The sequence below is a fragment of the Passer domesticus genome, chromosome 19, assembly GCF_036417665.1.
Source record: "Passer domesticus isolate bPasDom1 chromosome 19, bPasDom1.hap1, whole genome shotgun sequence".
NCBI lineage: Eukaryota > Metazoa > Chordata > Aves > Passeriformes > Passeridae > Passer > Passer domesticus.
The window spans coordinates 7,926,544-7,946,664 of NC_087492.1; the positions used below are offsets into that span (position 1 = coordinate 7,926,544).

A 20,121-nucleotide genomic window follows, 5' to 3' on the forward strand; every position below is an offset into this window, starting at 1 on the left:
CCTAAACTGCCCTCCTTCAGCAGGAGGTCTGAAACCATTCTCTAGCTCATTATAGAGTCAGCCCTCAGGAGACAGGGTGCTGGGTTTTGGTTGAATGCACAAATAGAAAAGAGAAGGTCAAAGGGGAGTGAAGGAATCATTACAGTTCTAGATTTAGGCACAAATACCCAGAACATGCTGCAGCAGCTGCTCCAAGGGCATCACTGCCAGTCTCCCCAGGTTTTCAGGCAGCACCTCTGAGTGACTGCACCCTTTACTGAGCCCTGACCAATGCAACAGGCACAAATGCTAAAAAATTAAAGCGGGCAGGATAGCAAATGCTTAATTTCAAAGGAATACTAGATGGGAACTGCTGTTCAGAGCAGCACTGGGCCCTGCCCTGGAGTCAAACTTGCTCATTAAGCCTCTACATTAACACAGCAATGACAAGAATGGCCACTAGAAAACCAACAGTAATCTGCAATCTTCTTACATATCATTTTCTATTCCAGAATTCCTATTTTAAGGCTTTCTTAGGTACAAGAGAAAAATGCAGCATTAGTCAAAGGCAAAATAGAGAAATGCACAAAATACAGTAATGAGGATTAGTACAAATAGCTTAGAGGATTTAAGGGGGAAATGTTTGTAGAAGTATGGAGTTAGTGAGCAAATTCTACTCATACACAGAAAAAAATGTTGCCTCTAGCTGCCATCACACAGACCAAAATTGAATGCAGTTACAAATATCAAAAATCAGAAGGATTTACAAGAGCTAATCTCATCCAAAGAAAGCAACAGCTGCTGTTCTTTAACCACATATCACAGAAAACAAATGAGCAAAGTTTGTAAAGCTTCTTACAAAAGACATCATTGAGATTAAAAGTCTGAGACCTCAAGGATAAAAGCAACCTGGTGATACCAACCTGGCCTCCAGGGACCCCTTGGGTCAAACAGAAGCAACCTGAAACACATGGAGCAGGAGGCAAAAAACTTCTATTGGGTTTCTAGGGAAAACTCCTGTTGGGTTTTTAGGGTTTCAATTTCTAGGGAGCTATTTACTGAAAAATTCAAAGTGAGCAAAGAGAAGGAATCCCTGAGAACTGCTAAGAGCAGGATGACCAGCCAGAACTGGAGGCAGTCAACCAGAACATGTCACAAGCTCAAGGTCTGTGTTTCCTACACAACACACTCCAGGCTCCTGGGACAGATGGATGCTGGAGCACAGGTTGCTCCCTGGAGAATATCAGCACCTGAATCTGTTCCACAACATTAAGTTTACCTCCAGTTTGCACCAGTATGGCCAGTAAAGAGAATTATCCAAATAGGAAGAGCTTTCATGACACACAGAAATTCTGTTCTTGACTGGAAGGTGACAATGCAGCAGGGAACCAATGAGGCCATGTCAGAAGATTTATGCTCTTTCCATGACAGAGAACACCCTAACACCATCTTCAAGGCAGACAGGCTTACATATTCCTTGTAATTATGGGGAGGCTGTGTCTTACAGAACAAATTATGGCATGTGTCTACCAAATGTAGTGGAAAGTCACTTCAGTGCAATTAAAAAGAGAATGTGACCCTTGGAGTAGATGAAGGACTGTAATTCGTTCTGAAAGGCCCAGGCAGGGTCACAAACCCCCAGGCACCAGCTCTTCTCTGAAAATTACAAACACATTTATACTGCAAGTGGATGGAAAGCAGAGAGCAGGGTTGTGTGAAGGTGTCCTGGGACATCTCAGGACTACAGGTTAACTCCTGAGGCCCCAGTGCCAAGGGGCAGCTCAGGAACTGCTCCAGTCAGCAGTGGGCAGCAGCACTGCCAGCTAATGAGGAAAAGAACTGGAAGGAAATCAAAGCTGTCCAATGCAATGGGAGCCCTGGAGACCTGAGACTCATCCAAGTCCCTGGATGGGACCTGCTCCTCAGAAGCACTAAGCTTCAAAAGTATTTTAAAAGAAAGGCAAAAAAAACAACCCCAACCCAAACACTGAGCTTTCCCTTCTGTGTGACATAAATGAGGAAGTCACAACACCCAACTTCTGAGGATCCTGGCTGGTGCTAGCACTCTTTTCAGTAATTCTGTCACACTCAGAGCTTTCACATCTCCAGCCTGTGTATTGGATTCCCGTAAAGTGAAAATGTGTTTTGAGTTTCACATAATTAAAACACTGCTATTGCTCTACTCAGCATTATTCTTTTTCCTGATTGTTTTTTAAAGCAATGATAATTTAGTACTAAGCATGAACAACTTTTCTCATTTGAAACAACAAAAATAAAATATTTACTTGTTGGTTGAAATAAATTTGGCTTAAGAACATCTCAATCAGAGAGTAAATGTGACACTAATAACTACAGGGTCATCAGTACTGTGGTATGCTGTAGTTTAAGGTTATCATATTCATCCCAGTCAATGACTTCTGTGTTCCTAGAGCTGTTACTAACACACAGCCTGTTCTTTCACAGCAAACTGAACAGTTCAACAGCAAAAGTTAAACCACAGGGTGAGGGACTGACATCAGTGGACTCAGCCAAAAACATCAGGAGCAGAACCAAAACTAAAATCAAGTTCTTCAATCCTGCTCCAAGGATAAACCCAATAAGAAACAAGAACAACTTCTCAATCCTCCTGCTGATACCATCCCACCTCAGCAGATTCAAACCAAACCAGGAGGGGCACCAAGTTTTCTTTAGAAGGTGGTGCAAACATCACATGCCAGTCAGAGCATCCATAAGCACATGAAGAAGGATCCTAAATGTCATCAGAAGATTGCTTAACAGGCACAGGTACCCAGAGAAAATAACCTAGCAACCAGGAGCACAAAGCTGCCACAGCCCCTTGGAAAGCAACAGGCATCAGCAATGGCTTTTCAGCCACAATTCATCTGTCAGGGCTCAGAAACACCAAACCACTGGCTGGAAGGGCATGGAAGGGCTCCCTGTAGAATTTGCAAAAAGGATTTTGAACCCTCAAAGAGCAATCACTTTCATGACCTTCAGGAGCTTCACCAGGCAAAAAAAAAGCTTTGCTTTATCACCTAATGTAAGGAGAGCTAAGAGTATGAGTGCTTTTCAAAAGTAAGGAGAGACCCAAAGTCAGTCAGATCTTCAGGAGCCATCTCCCTGAGGTGGCAGAGAAACAGCTCTGCTGCTGCATTTCATTTTCCTTGTTTTATCTTCTCAAATACATGGACAAAAAGCAGCTGAAAGCCAAATGTTAGAGGTGTGACATCCATGCACATGGCAGTGAACATTTACCACCCCACACCTGCTTTAGAGGGCTACTCAGATACCACAAGCCCCTTTCTTGCTCATCTCAACACATCCCACTTTTTAGGAATGCAAACACTCAATATTTTTTAATGAAAATAGCCTAAAAAGAAAATGAGACTGCTCAGGAGATTTTTGGAATGAGGATCTTCCCATCCGCAGCCTCTTCTGGGAACACATCACTGGAGCACCACCAAACAGTGACAGCAATACTAGAATACAGAAAGATCTTTTCAGAAATGAAGAATAGTCACAAAATTTACCTATGTTCAGTTCTGTGATGCAGAGGTTTCACTGAGACTTTTGAAATACAAAACCACACAAAGAGCACCTTAGGAGGGCCAAGCCACCCCAGCTAGTTCAAATCTTTTGCATCAATACTTTCAACCCTTGTCATTTCTCACAGCTCATCATTTACCTTTAATATATTCATGATGTGTCTTTTACACATGACCAGCTGCATGTTTCACCATCAAATCACAGACCAGCAGCAATTTGAAGTTTGGAGAGTTCCTCCACAAAATCCAGCACAGAGCTGGAGCTCAACCACTTGAGAACCCAGTTGTCTCTCTCCCTCCTGCCCTCCCCAGCAACACTGGTATTTTAGAATGCCTTGCAAGCATTTGGCAATTTTGGAGGCTGACAGAACAATACTGTCCCCAGGAATATCACAGAAGATTCTCTCTGCAATTTCTCAGTGCCAAATCAAGCCTGCTGTGTTCCTGACAGAGTGTTCTATGAGAGAGCCAAGAATGATCAACACTTCACAAATGGACAAAAATAACAGAAGACTCAGGAGTCCCAGCTACCAAACTCCAGTCCAGCTCAGGAAAGAGGGTTGTCATCCCCCCCATATGCACAGTCCCTGACATGAGATGTGTGAGAATAGTTACAAGCAGATGACAGCCAGATTAGAGCTTTTTCTAGAGGGAGCTGTATGATGCAGTGCATCCTGTGCACTAGAAGCCACCCAGCTGCCTAATCAAAACACTTTCTCCTTAATGTCAGTCTTTAAAAAGACCATAAAATAGTAAAAATAGAAAAAAAACCCCAAAACTAAATACAAGGGAAGTCTATTCAGGCAGGCACAGTAGATAACTTACAGACTCCCACATATATCTATCAGACATACAACTAAGTAAGGCAGAAAGGCTCATTATCAGCCCACGTGGGAGCAGAGAACAAACAATAACTAAGGGCACTGCTGACCCTAAGGTCTTCTGCGCCTTTGTTCATTTCTCTCTTATCTACAGCAATTACAAAAATACCACTCTGCAAAGGGCTGTGATTTCTTCCTGAAACAGGCAATGTGCTCACTGCAGTAACTAAAATCTGCTGGCAATTCCCAGGTGTGCTCACCCACCTCAGCCAGACACTGAAAAGGAGTGTGAGTGGAGTTTGCATACAACCCAAGTTTATCCTGCCCAGAGAAGGACAACACATCTGGCCTAACCATCAAATATCTTAAACATGGATTAAACCCCTACCAAAGGCACTGTTCTCCTCTTGAAAGCAGGTAGGTCACAAGTTGCTCTCCCCAGTCACCAGCCAGGTGAGCTGGATGGGGGGGAACAGATCAAGACATTTTCAATCACTCCACTTGTGAAAAAGAACAAAACAAATAAGCCTTTGCAATACTGCAGAGATTCTGTTTGCAATCCTGAAGAGATGAAGGCATGACCTAAATTCAGAGTTGTTTTTCCAAAGAAAAGCACTCTGTTAATATAAGGACATTTGTTTCTGATGCAAAAATACACACTTTTCAGTCCCAGGTGGTTCAGGATACTGGCTGAAGGTAGCTTTGCAAACAAGTGAAAAAACCTGACACACTCCTGAGAGAAAAAGACACTGAAATCAGCAGCCACCACTGCCACCATCAGAGGAGCAGGAGCCCTAAGATGTGCCTGCACTGTGACACACCAAAGCCCAACTCTGAGTTTTCACACAGCTGTTCTGCTGGGTGATCCCAAAGCAGTTTGCAGGCTACAGCTGAGTAACCTTCCCAATTCCCCGACAGCAATTCCAGCTTTCAGGAAAGTGGCTGCAAGTTCACCTGGGCTGCCTCAAGCACACAGCAGGACAGAAACGCTCATTAAATCTGACCCAGGACAGTACTAGAGCTTATCACATCTCCTCAGACTTTGTAAGCAGTGGGGAGTTTAAATGCTAACCAAAGACATGAAGATGGATTTTCATCATCTTTTTGCCTGCTGTTTCTGCAGCATGAACAAAGTTCATCCACATGAAACTTGTCACCAGTGTGGCCAGAACATCTCATTCTCTTTATGTTTTTATATATATATATATAAAGAAAACATTTCACCTGGAAAATTACAAGTTTGTGCAACTCAAATACATTTTCAGAAGTAAAGAAGCAGCAGGATTTTTAGTAGTATCAACATTCCACTGCTCTTAGAAGTCCAGGAGACAAAAATATACAGGTGGTATCACAGCAGAGAGGCCACTGGTATTCCAGAGCACTGATGTCTCCCTGATGGCACAGAGCCTGCCCTGCCAGCACATCTGATGCAGTGCCAGCACACAGCATAAAACAGCAGCTCTCAGTGTGTAATCCTCAGCATTAAGACTATTCTAGAGCAACCGGGATATGGCAAAAAATAATTGCACTTCTAGAAATTCTCTCCTCCCAAGCCCTCTGAGACTGCAATCTCATGAATCACATGCTGCATTTGTGACAAATGCTACCAGGAAAGCTGGGTAAAAGAACAGAGGCCAAGATTATGAGAAATTCTAAATGAGTTTTCTTTAAATTTCAGTAAACTATGATGCCAGCTGCTCTGGGCACCCTGTGCCAGGGCCTCAGCACCCTCACAGAGAAGAATTCCTTCCCAATACCCCATCCATCCTTGCCCTCTGGCAGTGGGAAGCCATTCCCCCTTGTCCTGTCTCTCCATCCCTTGTCCCAAGTCCCTCTCCAGCTCTCCTGGAGCCACTTTAGGCACTGGAAGGTGTCCCTGGAGCCTTCTCTTCTCCAGGTGAACACCCCCACTCTTCTGGCCTGGCTCCAGAGCAGAGGGGCTTCAGCCCTTGGAGCATCTCCATGGCCTCCTTGGGGGAAGACAAAAAGAGGGACAGAAGACGATTCCTTCCAAATTTAAGGACAAACAAGAAATTATGCGTCAAGATCCTTAACACATATCCTCACTGAACAAGCATCAAACACCAATTCTTTACTTAAAACATACAAAACTTATTTGAATGCTTTAGATATAAAAAGTGAAAGCCAGAGGTGCTCAAGAAACATTTGCCAAATGACTTTTCCTCAATCCCCAAGATGTCACTGCAGTATCTCTCACACACCAAGGGCACACAGATGTGATTCATACACATCTCAAATCCAACAGGGAGGGAGGATAAGACAAAGCCCTGGCTGTGGCTTAAGAAAACTATTTTTGGTAACAAAAGCTATTTTTTCCCATTTACCACTACTGAAACAAGGCACACACAAATAGCAGAGCCAAGACTGACATTTAGCAGCTGTGTAAAAGGTTTCAGCGTGGAAAGTGCTCACACCTTCTGGGATTGTGAGGAGAATGTGGCTGCCATGTTCAGCTGTGCAGAACTGCCCATGCAAGGACACCTGAGCAACAACACAACTATTTCTTGGTTTAAAAATTAGACATCAATTTTTACCCCAAATTTACCCTGTTATCCTCTGATTAAGGGACCTGAGAATAGCCTTCCCTGACCCTGTTCCTGCCTGGCACAAGGACATTGCAGTCACTAGACAGTCACAGGGAGCTCACACTGCCCACAAAGACCATGAAAACATCTCCTGTATGACCACCTGCCTTTGGAGCTGAATTCAGTAATTCCTGCCACCACCCAATGTCCTCAGACCAAGGAAATGGAGTTTACAAGGCATTCCCTCAGCCAGCCCTGACAAGGTGTGATGTTGCTGTCCAAGGTCAGCAGAACATGAGCAGGACACAGATGACAATTTCCAGTCTGTCCTTCTGCCTCCAGAAACAGAGATCATAGAAGAATGCAGAAGTAAAAACTTATCAGAAACCCCAGCCATCATCCACCATCCCCTGCTCCCACACCTTCACAGTGCTCCCAAAATCATGCTCTGGGCCAGAAAGCAGGTTCCTCCCTCAGCCTGGCCTTGCCAAAAAAAAAAAAAAAGAGAGATTTATGCGCTCAGAAAGAAAATTCTCTGTGCTAAAAAAGTGATGAAAACAAATGATGTTTTACAGCTTAAATGAAGTTCCTGCGACAAATGGATGAGACAAATTTTGCAAGGCTGGTTAATAACAACATGCAAAGCATTTAAGTGACACCTAAATCACGTTTTACAACCTTGGACAAGAAAGGCAGTTTCAATGTACTCCCACCAAACTCCTACAATCTTCAGTGTTTGGAACCAGCCAACCTGCACTGCAGGCATCTTCACCTGTTCTTCCTTCCCAGGAAAAATGCAGATTTTCACAGATCTGACAGGAACCTTAAAACTACTCACAACAGCTTATATACAATTAGTACATTGAAAATAATCGCCATACAAGACATATTTTGCCTATTTGACCATCACCATCACCATAGAGATGATCTGTTTAGGCCTTCTTGAGCAGAAAAATGATGAATGAACTCTGTGGGTTTAACTTTTATTCCCAAACCTCTCCCTCTCTCTGGCAGGTTTAAGCATGCAGAACAGCAGTCTGCAAACAAAAGGGGTTGTGTGTCCTCCTGGGACTGTTAGAACATATATCCAAACAATAATTCCCAGTGCAGGTCAACTTCCAGTCACTATCTCAACAATGGAAAAAATGGAAGAGCAATCACATGCTGAAGTAGCAGGTGAGCTGGATCCCTCTTCCCCATGAGACAGGCCCAAGACCAAGACTCAGGGATGGCAAAAGTGCCTCCAAGTAGAGGAAAAGCACAGGATGTGGAGCTACATCAGACTTTGGTCCCTACTTTGGATACTCTGCTTTTGGGTTTCAGGTTATGCTACCTTTCCTCTGAAAAAGAACAAAGCTTCCTGGAAGAAGAGACAAAACTGGCTGTGAAAGAATCTCCATCTTCCCCTCCTGCTAACTCCCCTCTCCTCTCTATTTTATTATCCTTCATAAACCTCTCCACCAGGCTCAGATGTCCTGCTCTGGGCAGTAGCAAGGGGAAGTTGAGTAAACTGTTGATTTCACTACCATTGCCAGGGCTCTGAAGAGCAGCAGTTGATGGATCAGATGAGCTGCTCACTTCATTCTGCTGGGACTGAGCACTTGCCAGACAACACAAAGTTCATCCCATAAGTTACACTGCCACATCCTCCTCCTCCTCCACAACCTGAAAATGGCTGTAGCATGACAAGCACTTTAACCACTGCTGCTCAGTCTGGCTGAAAATGTGGATTGAGCTCCAGCCCACAAAAACCACCTTCATATAATGCAGCTGCACCTGCACGAGTTGTGTCAGCCCAGAGCCTACAGGTAAAGACACTCACTGATTTCACTGACACAGTCACAGCAGATGGGTTTTCAATGTACTTGAGACAGCAGAAATCCCAGGACTAGCAGTCCTGGCAGATTATATATACAGCCTGCAGACCATATAGACAGCATTCACCCACACAGGTTTCTTCATGCCCTAAACCATCATTACTCTGTTTAACCAGGGACTCTGCAATCACATTCTTCTCACTGCATGGACTTTTTCCATGCTTGCTTCTCCTACAAACAATGTTCTGGAGGATGTTCTTGCCAGAGGAAAAGCCTCAACTTGCACTTGACTAACCAGAGGGGCCATTTGGGAGAGCCTGCTCATTGCTCAGGACATCTGTGCCCAGTACAAGAGTGCACAGGTACAGCTGCTCCCTTCAGCACTGCTCTGGTGGCAGCTAGGAGAGGCAAAAAAATAATTAAAAGAAAAATTAAAGATTTCCCCTATGGTCACCACAGTCTAGCAAGATGTAGTGATACAACTAAGAAGTTGCTGTATTTTAAAGGAAGTAGAGAGGAGTCCATACCCACAGAGAGATCTGACAGGGCAGTTTTTCAGAGGACAGCTGCATGATAAATACTGGGCTGCACTGGCAGGTTTTCTGCCTCAGGTGAAGGGTCTGCAGGACATTTGGGCAGTCAAAACAACAAACATATAAAATAATCCATGGTATTAGATACCAGCTCCGAGTATTTCACTGGCAAACAACAAAATGGTGAGTGCTGGTTAAGCCCTTTTCTGACTCAGAGATGGGACAATTGAGAGGTGTTTTAAAAACTTTTATTCTATTTTCAGTCTCATGAGAAGGGTGAGACAATACAGATGTTATAATTCATCCATCACAATCAGAAGCCAACTAATTAAAATACATTATAGGTGTTTCTTGGCCTAGCAGCTTTTGCCACACCATGCTCTAAATGCTTTAAAGCCAATCATCTAAAATCACCCCTCGTGAGCATTCAGGGCTGGGGAAAACCTTGTGCTCTTCTTTCACAGAGGCCAACAGGCAGACCCTTGGGACACAGCAATCCAGATATTGGACTGCTGCTTTGGTCAACACAGAGATTTATTTCTCCCTGGGGTAACCTCTTAGCATATCAGGAAGGCAAATCAGTCTTAATATTTTGCTCCAAAAAAAGTCAATATATTATTACCCTAAATTCTTGAAAAAATGAGAAGATGCCATAATTAAGTGAGCCATGAGGACACAAGATAAATCAGCAGCAGAGCACAAATTAGCATCTGTGAGCTCTGATTTTTTTTTGCTCTTCCTGTAATGCACAGGAGTGAAACCCTGGTGGGGAATACTGGTACCACAGGACACACTGAGAGCAGAGGAGAAAAGAACAGGAATGGACTCTGTGCAGTGCAACCAAGCCTCCCTTTCCCACATTAAAAATAATAATCAGAAAATATGCCCATTTTCTTCTTCTCTCCCCAATTAAGGATACAATCACAATTTTTTAAAAATAATGTAAAACAATTTGATTTCTTAATATGACCCTGTTTATTTTGGAGCATTTCTACTTTGCTATTACAAGTTTCTCACTCTAAACTTCAGGGCAAGAAATGTTCTTTTGTTAAGAAATCAAAGCAAAGACTCTTGCAGGACATCCCAGTATCTGAGGCTCAAAGAAACAGGACCAAGAAACCTCTCAGGAAATCATCTGGGACGCTCTCCTTTCTCTCAACTCTGGCTTTCCTATTAAAAATAAAACCCAAACCAACCCATCCCCAATTGGGGAATTAGCAATTTCTATTTATTTATTACTTAGATATTGTAGTATTGACCACCAAGAGGCTCCCCTGACACCTCAAGTTACTCACACACATTGGTAAGACCAAAACCAAGCTGTCCCCCAGCTGCCTCACCCTCACTGCTCCTCCCAACACTTTCCAGCCCAGCTATCTCCTCTGCACAACAAAGCAAAACCCTCAATTCAGAAGAGATTTGCAAGAGGATTTTCTTGAGGCAAATCAGAAGGCAGCTACAGCATAATGCAGCCTATTTAAGGAGACTTTGCTGAAGTCTAATTTAATAATTTAGGAGACTTAAGAGCAGCACATGTTTAAAAAAAGCCCATGTTGCCTAGGCACTGTGTGCTTTTAGCTGCTGCCCCTGATGCACTAGACCAGGCTTGATGCTGCAAGAACAAAGGTTTCCATCTTGTGAGAACATTCATCAGCAAATAATGAGAAATTAGAATTCCAATTCACTCAAACATCAACCACTGAAGTTTAGCCTTCATACAGTATTAAAAAAAGGTACTTGCACACCAGAAAAACTGTTAGCTTGGAATATTGAGATAATAAACATTGCTAAGGGAAAAAAAAGTTGGAAATTGTACTGGGTTGAACTTTGAAGATTCATTATTTTGGATGCTCACCAGCAGACCTCTTTTCATTTTGCAGAATCCACTGAGAGAAGCATGATGACAAGAGAGAGGACACAGTCCCCTTGGGAAGAGGGACAGGGCTGGAAACTGTTCTGTGTGGAGGCTGCTGAGAAATCCTGCAGGGACACCTGAACTCCTTTCTTGTGCTTCAGCTTCTGCAGAGTGGCATTTTAATATGTGCCAAGGGAAAGCAGAAAGAGAAGCAGCCAAGCCCCACTACTCCCACACCCCCATACTACAACAAAAATGGACCTGCCACTTGGTACACAAAGACTTGGGGACATCCTTGTCAGTGAGCAGAGCCCAGACTGGCATTTCATTTTATGCTGCAGAAGCCCTAATCTTTTTTTACTTGCTAACAAAACACCCTTCCAACACACCTCCTAGTACTCCCACACCAAGATCTCTCTGTAAAGAGAAGATAAATCATTCCCCAGAACTTCAACAGGATTCTATCCAACATTAATATATCTTGGGTCCATATCACTGAGAGTAGCTCATTTTCTCACACCACAGCCACTTCTTCCCCTCGTGTGCTTGTTATGCCATTATTAAATACATGGCAATGACCTTGTCTCCAAGCAAACTTTTCCCATTTGCTCCACAAACACCTACTCCTCAAACTGTTGGAGGGGCTGTGTTTGGGAGGCTGAGCACAACACACTTGGGTGGTTCAATCTCTTTTTAAAAACTATCAACTTGCTTTTTAAAAACTATCAACTCCCCATGTGTCAGATGGCAAGTTTAATTTAGTAAGCTAGGAAATTACTCAGAGTTGGAACATCACTGCAATATGGTTTAGATCTAACTCAGCAAGTCCATCCTACATGCAGGGCTGCTTCTGCTCTGGAGCACTTCCCTCCTTGGACAGCTCTTACAGCAGCTGTGTCTACAGCAAGAATTAGAGTTTATGTGACCTTTAAATTTTCTTATTTCTTCCCAGCAACAAACTGGAATGTTTTCTCCATTACTGAGGATTTGCTACATGATCATCAACACAATCAGCTGAACAGCAGTTAGCAAAATAAATACAGCCTAGATCTCCAGAATCACAACAAAGAGGCAAATAGAAGCTTTTTCATGTTCTGCTTGTGCTGCATTGAGTATGGTGGAATACAGAGATAACAGGGCAGTGTCTCTGTGCCAGTCCATTAATGCTGGTATCACTATGCATTTGTTTGTGGGCAATGCAGGCAAGTGTCTGACACTTCTGTAGACACTTCCAGCAAAGACAGAGGCCATTAGAAGGCACCAAGAAGTACAACAAAAAATATCTGTTAGAATTAAAAACAAACAAACATAAACATCTCACAACATGTATGATGCTCCCAAGAAACCCTGCAGGTTCAGTGACAGGGGTCCACATTAAACTGAAATACACCAAGTTCTCAATGCAAATACAAGTGGAAACTCATGCCATGGGATTTTGAGCACTCAGCTTTAAATGCAGTCATGAGGACCTGAAAAATTTAAACATACCTTTTTAAATTTTCAACCATTTCACACAAGTAAGAGAGAAACACAAGTAAGAAAGCAGCTTAGAAAGCAACTCCTCAGGGAGACACATTTTGCTGTGGCATCAGAAGCCTTTCCAAAAACATCAGAGACTATTTATAAATGTTGTCAATGTTCTCCTGCTCATCAAAGGAAAATGGTTTTTCTGTGCAATCCCACTGCAAGAAACACTCTCAAAAATGCAAAGTTGGGATGCAATAAAGTCCACATGCACAACCATCCTAAAGGTCTGGGAACTAAACATCTCCATACAAAAATGTAGAGCACTCTGGCTCTGACCCAGCAAAGCATCTAAGAATTTAACTGCCTTCCCTTCAACTTCAGTGCACAGTTTACACATCCAGAGCTAGCTCATGTCCCAGGGCTTTGCTGGCTTGTGATGAAATAGATCAAACATGCCCAAGAGCCCACCCATAGCTCAGCTTCACCTTGCACAACACAGACTCTCCTTGACCATCCCCTCACACAAAACAAAAACAGGAACAGGACACTGACTGGAGCCAAAGCATGTCAGCTTGACATAGATTTTCCAGCTGCAAAAGGTTTCTTTTCATTGAGGAGAGGGCACATACTGACCCAAGGAAGATGAAAAGGATGGATTTGACTGACAGCACCTCTCCAGCACTGCATCCCTGGGATCTCACTGCCTGGGGACAACTCACCTCCTGAAGCTCTGACCACCAGTGACACCTGACAGAGGACACAGGACAGGGTGTGTGACTGTGCCAAGGGACAGAGGATGCTCTGAAGGAAGGGAGCCTTTCACTCATGGCCCATTGCTCACTCCCCCAGCTGCCTGCCCAGGGCTCATTCCTCATGCAAAGGAGGTAGAGCTGAACTGGTGCTGTTCTTATCTGGGGAGGTTTATTTTGCTTCATTTTTAGTAACAGCTTATGCAAAATGTTCCATAACAAGCTCTTCCTCTACTACCTGCTGGCAGCTATCTGTGAGCACACAGGCAGGGCATGGTGCATTAATGTAGGGATCCATTCATCTCCCCCAGCATGAAGTGAAATACTCCCAAACACTCACACAGAGGGGTGCTGGCTTCTGAGGCTTTGCAGCACTTTTACTGCTCTTGCTGCATTAAAGTTTAATTAATTTTTAACTTAGATATTCACATAGAACATAAACTGTTCAGAAGGACAACTGTCAACCAGCCAAGACCTCTTTGGCAGGAATTTGGGATGATATTTTACTCTTCTGATGACGGCAGCTCTGGCACAGACCTTCTTCAGTTCTGTAAAATTCTGTCTATATATGTTTGATCCCTTTGGGGAGACTGCCAAAGCACCAAGATTAATTAGCAACTTACCTAAAATACACTCTCTATCAGATACATCTTAAAGGGTTCCTTGTCACAGACAGCTTTACAAAAACACATTCTGAAATACTAATGAATCTGTATGACATAAGATGACATTTTGAACTCTGTCTCAGTGCCCATTCTCATTCCCACACTAAGTAAAATTACTTTCATTAGTTTCATGACAGCTCTGCACTTACATCAGCTCTGCAGAGTTCCAGCCAAATCACAGAAAATAAACTCACTTGATGGACAAATACAGCCTCATTATGCTTCCAGCTACTGCAACATCCTCAATCAATATAGCTTTGAATGTAAATAAGAAGGCAGAAATGTATTCAAATGGATGTATGACCACAGTGCAAAAGTAATTGCAGAGGCTCTTAGCTATTGTGTTGATGTGTACACTCCCAGTGCCCTTCCCAAAGGAAAACAACAAGGGATGGATATGAAACCATTTCTGTAAACCCATGGAAAGTTTCACACTAGAAAAGATTTTAAGTGTCTGCCACGAGCAAGATGGAAACAGCACCTTACTCCTGGCAGCAGCAATTTTCATTTATTAGTGCTCATTTCCAAACTGGTTCCAACACCGCTGGCCAACAAGCTGGACTTCTCAGGGAAAAGCACAGCTGTTCCAGGCCAGGCTTCCAGAGGCTGTGCTGCAGCCTGTTTCCAGCTGGGAGCCTGCAGGTGCCCTTGCCTGCAGGAGCCTGCATCAGCAGCACAGCTGGGACTGCAGTGCAGGGAGCCACACTTCTCCCTCTTCACCTGATCCTCACGCTCATCAGAGAGAGTTTTGAGGGAAGAAACATTAGTTCATGGACTCATGCAGTCCCCATCAATGGGCATGGGGGAATACTGCAGTGAGAACCCCACCACAATCACCAGGGCAGCACTGAGGGGTTTGTGCAGCAGCAGCCTCAGCCCAGGGACAGCCCAGGACTGCACAGTTACAGAATTAGATGTTACTGTAGCTCTGCTCATCAGACCAATACAGCTAAAAATAAACCAGGAAGACATTCCTCACCTAAGGCTCAGGAGGGTTCTGGTATGTAGCTGAGTCATGCAATAATCATCAAATTAAACACATCTTGATCCCTGATTTATGCTCCATCAGCACAAACCAAAAAAACAGGCTTTTGTGCATATTGAAAGAGCAACACTACACCCACTGAAACAGGCACAAGGAAATAATGTGATGGTCAAGGTCTCCTGGAAAGTAAATGCAGCAGTAAGAATGAATTGTCCTAAGAAAGGAGGAAGTGAGGACTAGCTCACACACATTTTTCTCCAAACAGAATTTGAGAGAATATGTTTAGTGCTTGTGGAACAAGCTTCATCCATGAAACGGCACAAGCCTCCCCCATGCTGTCAGCAGCACACACGTTCTGCTGGCTAACTGCACTGCCAGTGAGATCTGTGCCAGCCACTCACCACAATTCACCAGCACCAGGACAACTCAAAGGGACACTGCAGGCTCCCCTTGTGATGAGCTGTCATTGCCCCATACCAGTTATCCCTGGGTCTCTTTCCCCAGCTGCCACTTGCACCCGAGCACTCAGAGCACCAGAGTGTGACAGGCACGTGCCTGGTCACTGCCCTCCAGGAATGGCAGCTGCACTTCAGGAAGCTGCACTTCACTCTGGTGCAGCACCTTGTCTGTAAGGAAGAGCTCTCAGACCTGCCTGGATGGACCAAAAGATTGTGATGTGGGCACTGGCCCCATTCTCCTGCCACTGAAGACATTTCTGCAAGGACAAGGTCACAGCGTGACTGATTCTTAGGACCTCAGTCTGCAGAACTGCATTCAACAACTTAGATTAGACTGCACTACAAAGTCATTCTTTACCTCTTTCTCCCTTTTTTTACTTTAACCTGCAGCACTTCTCCCACTCTAAAGGTCCTCTTGAAAAGCTTCACAGTTGCTGCTTGCAATCAAGTGATTTTGTATAGTTTCTAGTCACTTCTTTCAACAACAGAGAACACTGCAGGGACACATGGCAGGGATGAGGCAGGCCATATTCTCAGAAGAAAGTACAGCCTTAAGTTACATGTTGGTTTAACATACATATGGGATGGCAAGGATCAACAAAAGTTTGTGAAAGGCATCCCAACTGCAACTGTTGAAAAAAACAAAATTAAAAAGCCCACAAACAAAACAAAACAAACAAAAAAAACCCACCAGATTTCTCAGTTCAATAAATGAGTGACAACCAAACACTATTTTTTTTTAGCCTGAAGCATTTTAACTTTCACACAGGCATGTTTGGGACTTAAACTTCCCACTTGAAGAAAGGCAGAGTTTGAAAACAGGCCAGCCAATATCACTGAGCACTCAGAGCACCAGCTGCCACAGGCACAATGAACTGGCAGGGCAGTCACAGGGTCCTGCAGCCAGTGTGGGCTCACAGTGGGTGAGAAGTGAGCTGAGAAGCATGAACTGCCTGGAAAAGGCTTTGCAGATCCACTGCCACACACATCTTGTATCTTTCTGATGTAGAGGTTTAAATGGGTAATAAATGAATTCAGGGTGAGATGACAACCCCCCTTCCCTGATTAAAACCTCCATTGTTTTTGTTTCCCCACTCACAAATAACACCAATCTCTCCATCTCTTTCCTTTTCCAGGGAAACTGCTGCATTGCATCTGTGCCCCAGGAGAACATCAGAGGAGCAGAACTTGGCCACAGGTACAAGCTTCAATCCCAGCAAGACCACTGCAAATTCACCTTTCCAGTTTAGAACTTGTTACACAGGTTGAGCTTACTGCTAAGAAAACATACCAACCCAATCACTGTGAGCCACACTTAAAACTGCCCTGAGAGCTCTCACCCCTCCTGAAGTGTTGTTTTATCTCACAAATTACTTGAACATGGAGCTGAACAACCTCACTGCTCCTTTAGGCATGTAGGAGCAGTGTCAGAGGAAAAGACTGACAATGTCAGTCACTATACTATAAAAAGTTTTAAAGCTTCCTTCTCTTCTGCTAAATTCTACATCAAGATGCAACCTTTGAGTATCTCCAAAACACCCAGGCCAAAGGAAAATATCTCCCAGAAAGGCATGTAACACCCACCCAATAGCTCCATACACCTCTGCTGAAAAGACACAGCACTGCCACTGAGGGTTTGCTGCTCTCCAGGTTTTAGAGGTGACCAGCTGAGGGACACAGGATGCACAGAAAGGCTGCAGCAGTGCAAGACCCAGTTGTCTGGGTCATCAGCTATAGCCAACAGTCCAATACAATCTCTTCTTTACAATATTCTTGTACTGACTTCACAGAAGCTATAATTTCACGTTAATGAGCACTGCCTCTGATGAAATAAATCACAGCTTTCAGCCAGACACTCCTGCCCCTGAACAGACTGTCCCTCTGCTGTAAGTGAATTGACTGAAGCTAACTTTAACATGGCAAAAAGGAGGAGAAAAACTACATGTGCAAGGGCAAGGTAAGTTTTCAGCCAAATCACCCTCATGTTCCATTTTGTGATGTAAATGCACAAACACCTGGGCAGCAGGCAGGCAGAGAGGTCCCCAGGAGTAATGGCTGGGGCTGGAGAGGCCAGGCTGCTCCTCTCCAAGCCAGTGCCAGCTGAGCAGCATCTGAATGGTTCCTGCATTTCCCACAGGATCTTCTCTGCTACCTCTGCCCAGAAACTGTGTGACAGACCTGCAGCAGGCACAGGAACAGCAGTGCACACACAGTCCAGGTTTGCTGTTTCTTAGCCAGACCCCAGGCCTTGCTGTACACAATGTTCTGCAAACCACCTCAGCCAGGCTGGTCAGGGGAATCACTCAATGACCAAGTTTAACTTTACACCAGAGGGCCCAGCAAGAGCAGAGCTTCTTGAAGTGAGAGCTGGGCAAGTAGGCCAGTGGCCACAAGTTCTTACTTAGAGGCCCTAGAAACAGGGACCAGTCTGGCTGAGAGGAGCTGTGGAACAGACCCCCTGCCCCCATGCTGCTCTCACAAACCTCCAGGTACATAGGGTGAGAAGGCAGGAACAGTCCTCACATCCTCTTCACTTTTCATTTTGTTCACAACTCCCTTAAAGCTCAAGCTGAAGGTGCATCTCCTCCCCCAGGCTGGCTGGGGCAGCAGCCCTGCTGGCCCAGAGCCCCAGGGTTCATTGTCAGGGCACCACAAGGCACCTGCCCAGAGCTGAGCCTCCACTGCCCAGAGCTGAGCCTCCACTGCCCAGAGCTGAGCCTCCATGGCTCTCCCACCTGCTGTGGCCCTGGCACACCCTGCTAAAGCTATCTGCACAGCCAGAAGTCAGAATCCAGTGGGATCAGCTGTCCTTAGAGATGCAGCAGCCATACCCAGAACAATCACCACTAACAAGTGGAGTGTTAGAACAGGAATTAAGGCTCCAGTCCCTGGGACTAAGCTAGTTTAATGATTAGAAGCCAATATTCAGGGCTAAAAGTGGAAGACCACCCCACTTGCCTCTCTCTTGTCAGGGCTGGCCAAATTCAGAGTGTCATGAGAGCTTTGGTGTTTTCAGGACCCTTGAGTTAGGACAGCCCTTTTGGAAGCTGAGTCCTTCCACCTCATTTTCCCAGAGGCTGCCAGGGAGAAGTTACTCCCCTGCTTTACCAACATCACTTTGCCATATATACCCACCTAGCTTGACTTCCACCCTACCCACCAGGATACCACCAAAACACATTTGCACTGAGAATCAGTGGGGAAATTGAACTGAAGACCTGACAAACTGGACATTTGATGCTGGGAAGCCAGAATTCCTGAAAAGGAAGCACTGCAGAAAAAATGTAAAGCTGCATCTCCAAACTCCACAGGCTTACCAGAGCTCACTCTCCATGTGCCTTTGTTTGAACAGCAGTATATCCATTTCTGTACCCAGCTCCCACACACTCCACATGTCCTCCCCTACTCCTCCCACCCACAGGCAAACAGGCTCTGCAAACAAAGCTCAAGCAGCTTGGTGGAAGCCCTGGAAGAAGCAGAATGCTATTCCCTGTGGAGAAGAAAGATAATGGAAGCTCCACATAATGGAGCTGTCTGCTTGGGATGCTGTTCTGGTCTCTTGAGGATGGGATCAAGTATTTGGCTTACAATTAATTTGTTGTTTGTGTAACACATCCTTATTATCATCCACTGAAATTATTAATAGCTCCATTCACTTTTTTTTTTTTTGTCTTCTTTAAATCAAAGCCATTCCTGTTGGGTAAAACAGTCTGAACTGCAATTTACACTGACAATGTAAAGCAGCCCTACTGAAAACACATACCTACCCCTCCACATTCCCTCCAATGATCAGAAACAATAAAACAGCTATTTATGACACAGGGAGATCAATCTAGATGCACTTCTGCAGGGGACAGACACAGGGCACAGCTGGGGGGTGGGAAAGTTGGAGGCAGTGCTACTGGCCTAGAGGGGTTTTGGTTATTAACTGTGTGGAAGGCCCCCCCAGTGCACTGAAAATCCAGACAGGCCTCATTCCCTGCTCCAGCAACACTGAGCTGTGCACTCACCCTGCAATGTTTTATTGATAAGGCTCCACTAATTTTGTGTTAGTCAGGCACAGGCAATGAACCATCAAAAATCAGATCCGTGGTACAGGTGGTTTTAAACTACATACAGCAGCACACAGACTTTAAAATGCAGGACAGCCAGCAAGGCACAGAACAGACTGACCTCGAGGTAGCCTGAGGAGGCAGGGACCACAGCACACTCCATTAATTCTGAGGAACATCTCACCAAGAAGGAGGTAATCAAGGAATAAGCAATGGAGTCAACCCCTACCACAACCAGGCCTCAACCCTGAGAGCTGCAGACAGTTTTTAAAGGAGATGCTACCAAAGAACTCCCATCACTGTGGATATAATGTGTGGCACTTCCACAGCTTCACACACCTGAAGCAGCAAGGCAGTACTTGCAAAAGCTCTGCCCCTCTGAAAGCCACTTCCAAAATTTGGCAGCCCTAAAAGTATATCATAAACATATTAAAAATCATCTGAGCTGCCATGTTTAAGTTACTTCTCTGACTGACTGTTATACAGCTTTGTTTGTTTACTTTCATTCTTACCTGCTGATGTTGCCTGGTTGCTGCTGTGATAAACTCAACCAGAGTATCTACTAATGGCTTACACATGATCTGTAACAAAGAAAGACACAGCCTCTCATTAGTGGTTTGCTGACAGGTTTGTTTTTTCAAGCAAAAAA

At 44.5% G+C, this 20,121-nt stretch overlaps 1 protein-coding gene across 1 annotated transcript in view; it reads right to left on the reverse strand.

Moving 5' to 3' along the window:
- Positions 1-20,121, reverse strand: part of MYBBP1A (MYB binding protein 1a) — a 54,161-nt gene that overhangs the window by 13,790 nt on the left and 20,250 nt on the right. Inside the window, exon 23 of the mRNA XM_064395022.1 lies at positions 19,985-20,053. Coding sequence (XP_064251092.1) covers positions 19,985-20,053 — 69 coding nt within the window. The remainder of the gene's footprint in view (positions 1-19,984; positions 20,054-20,121) is intronic.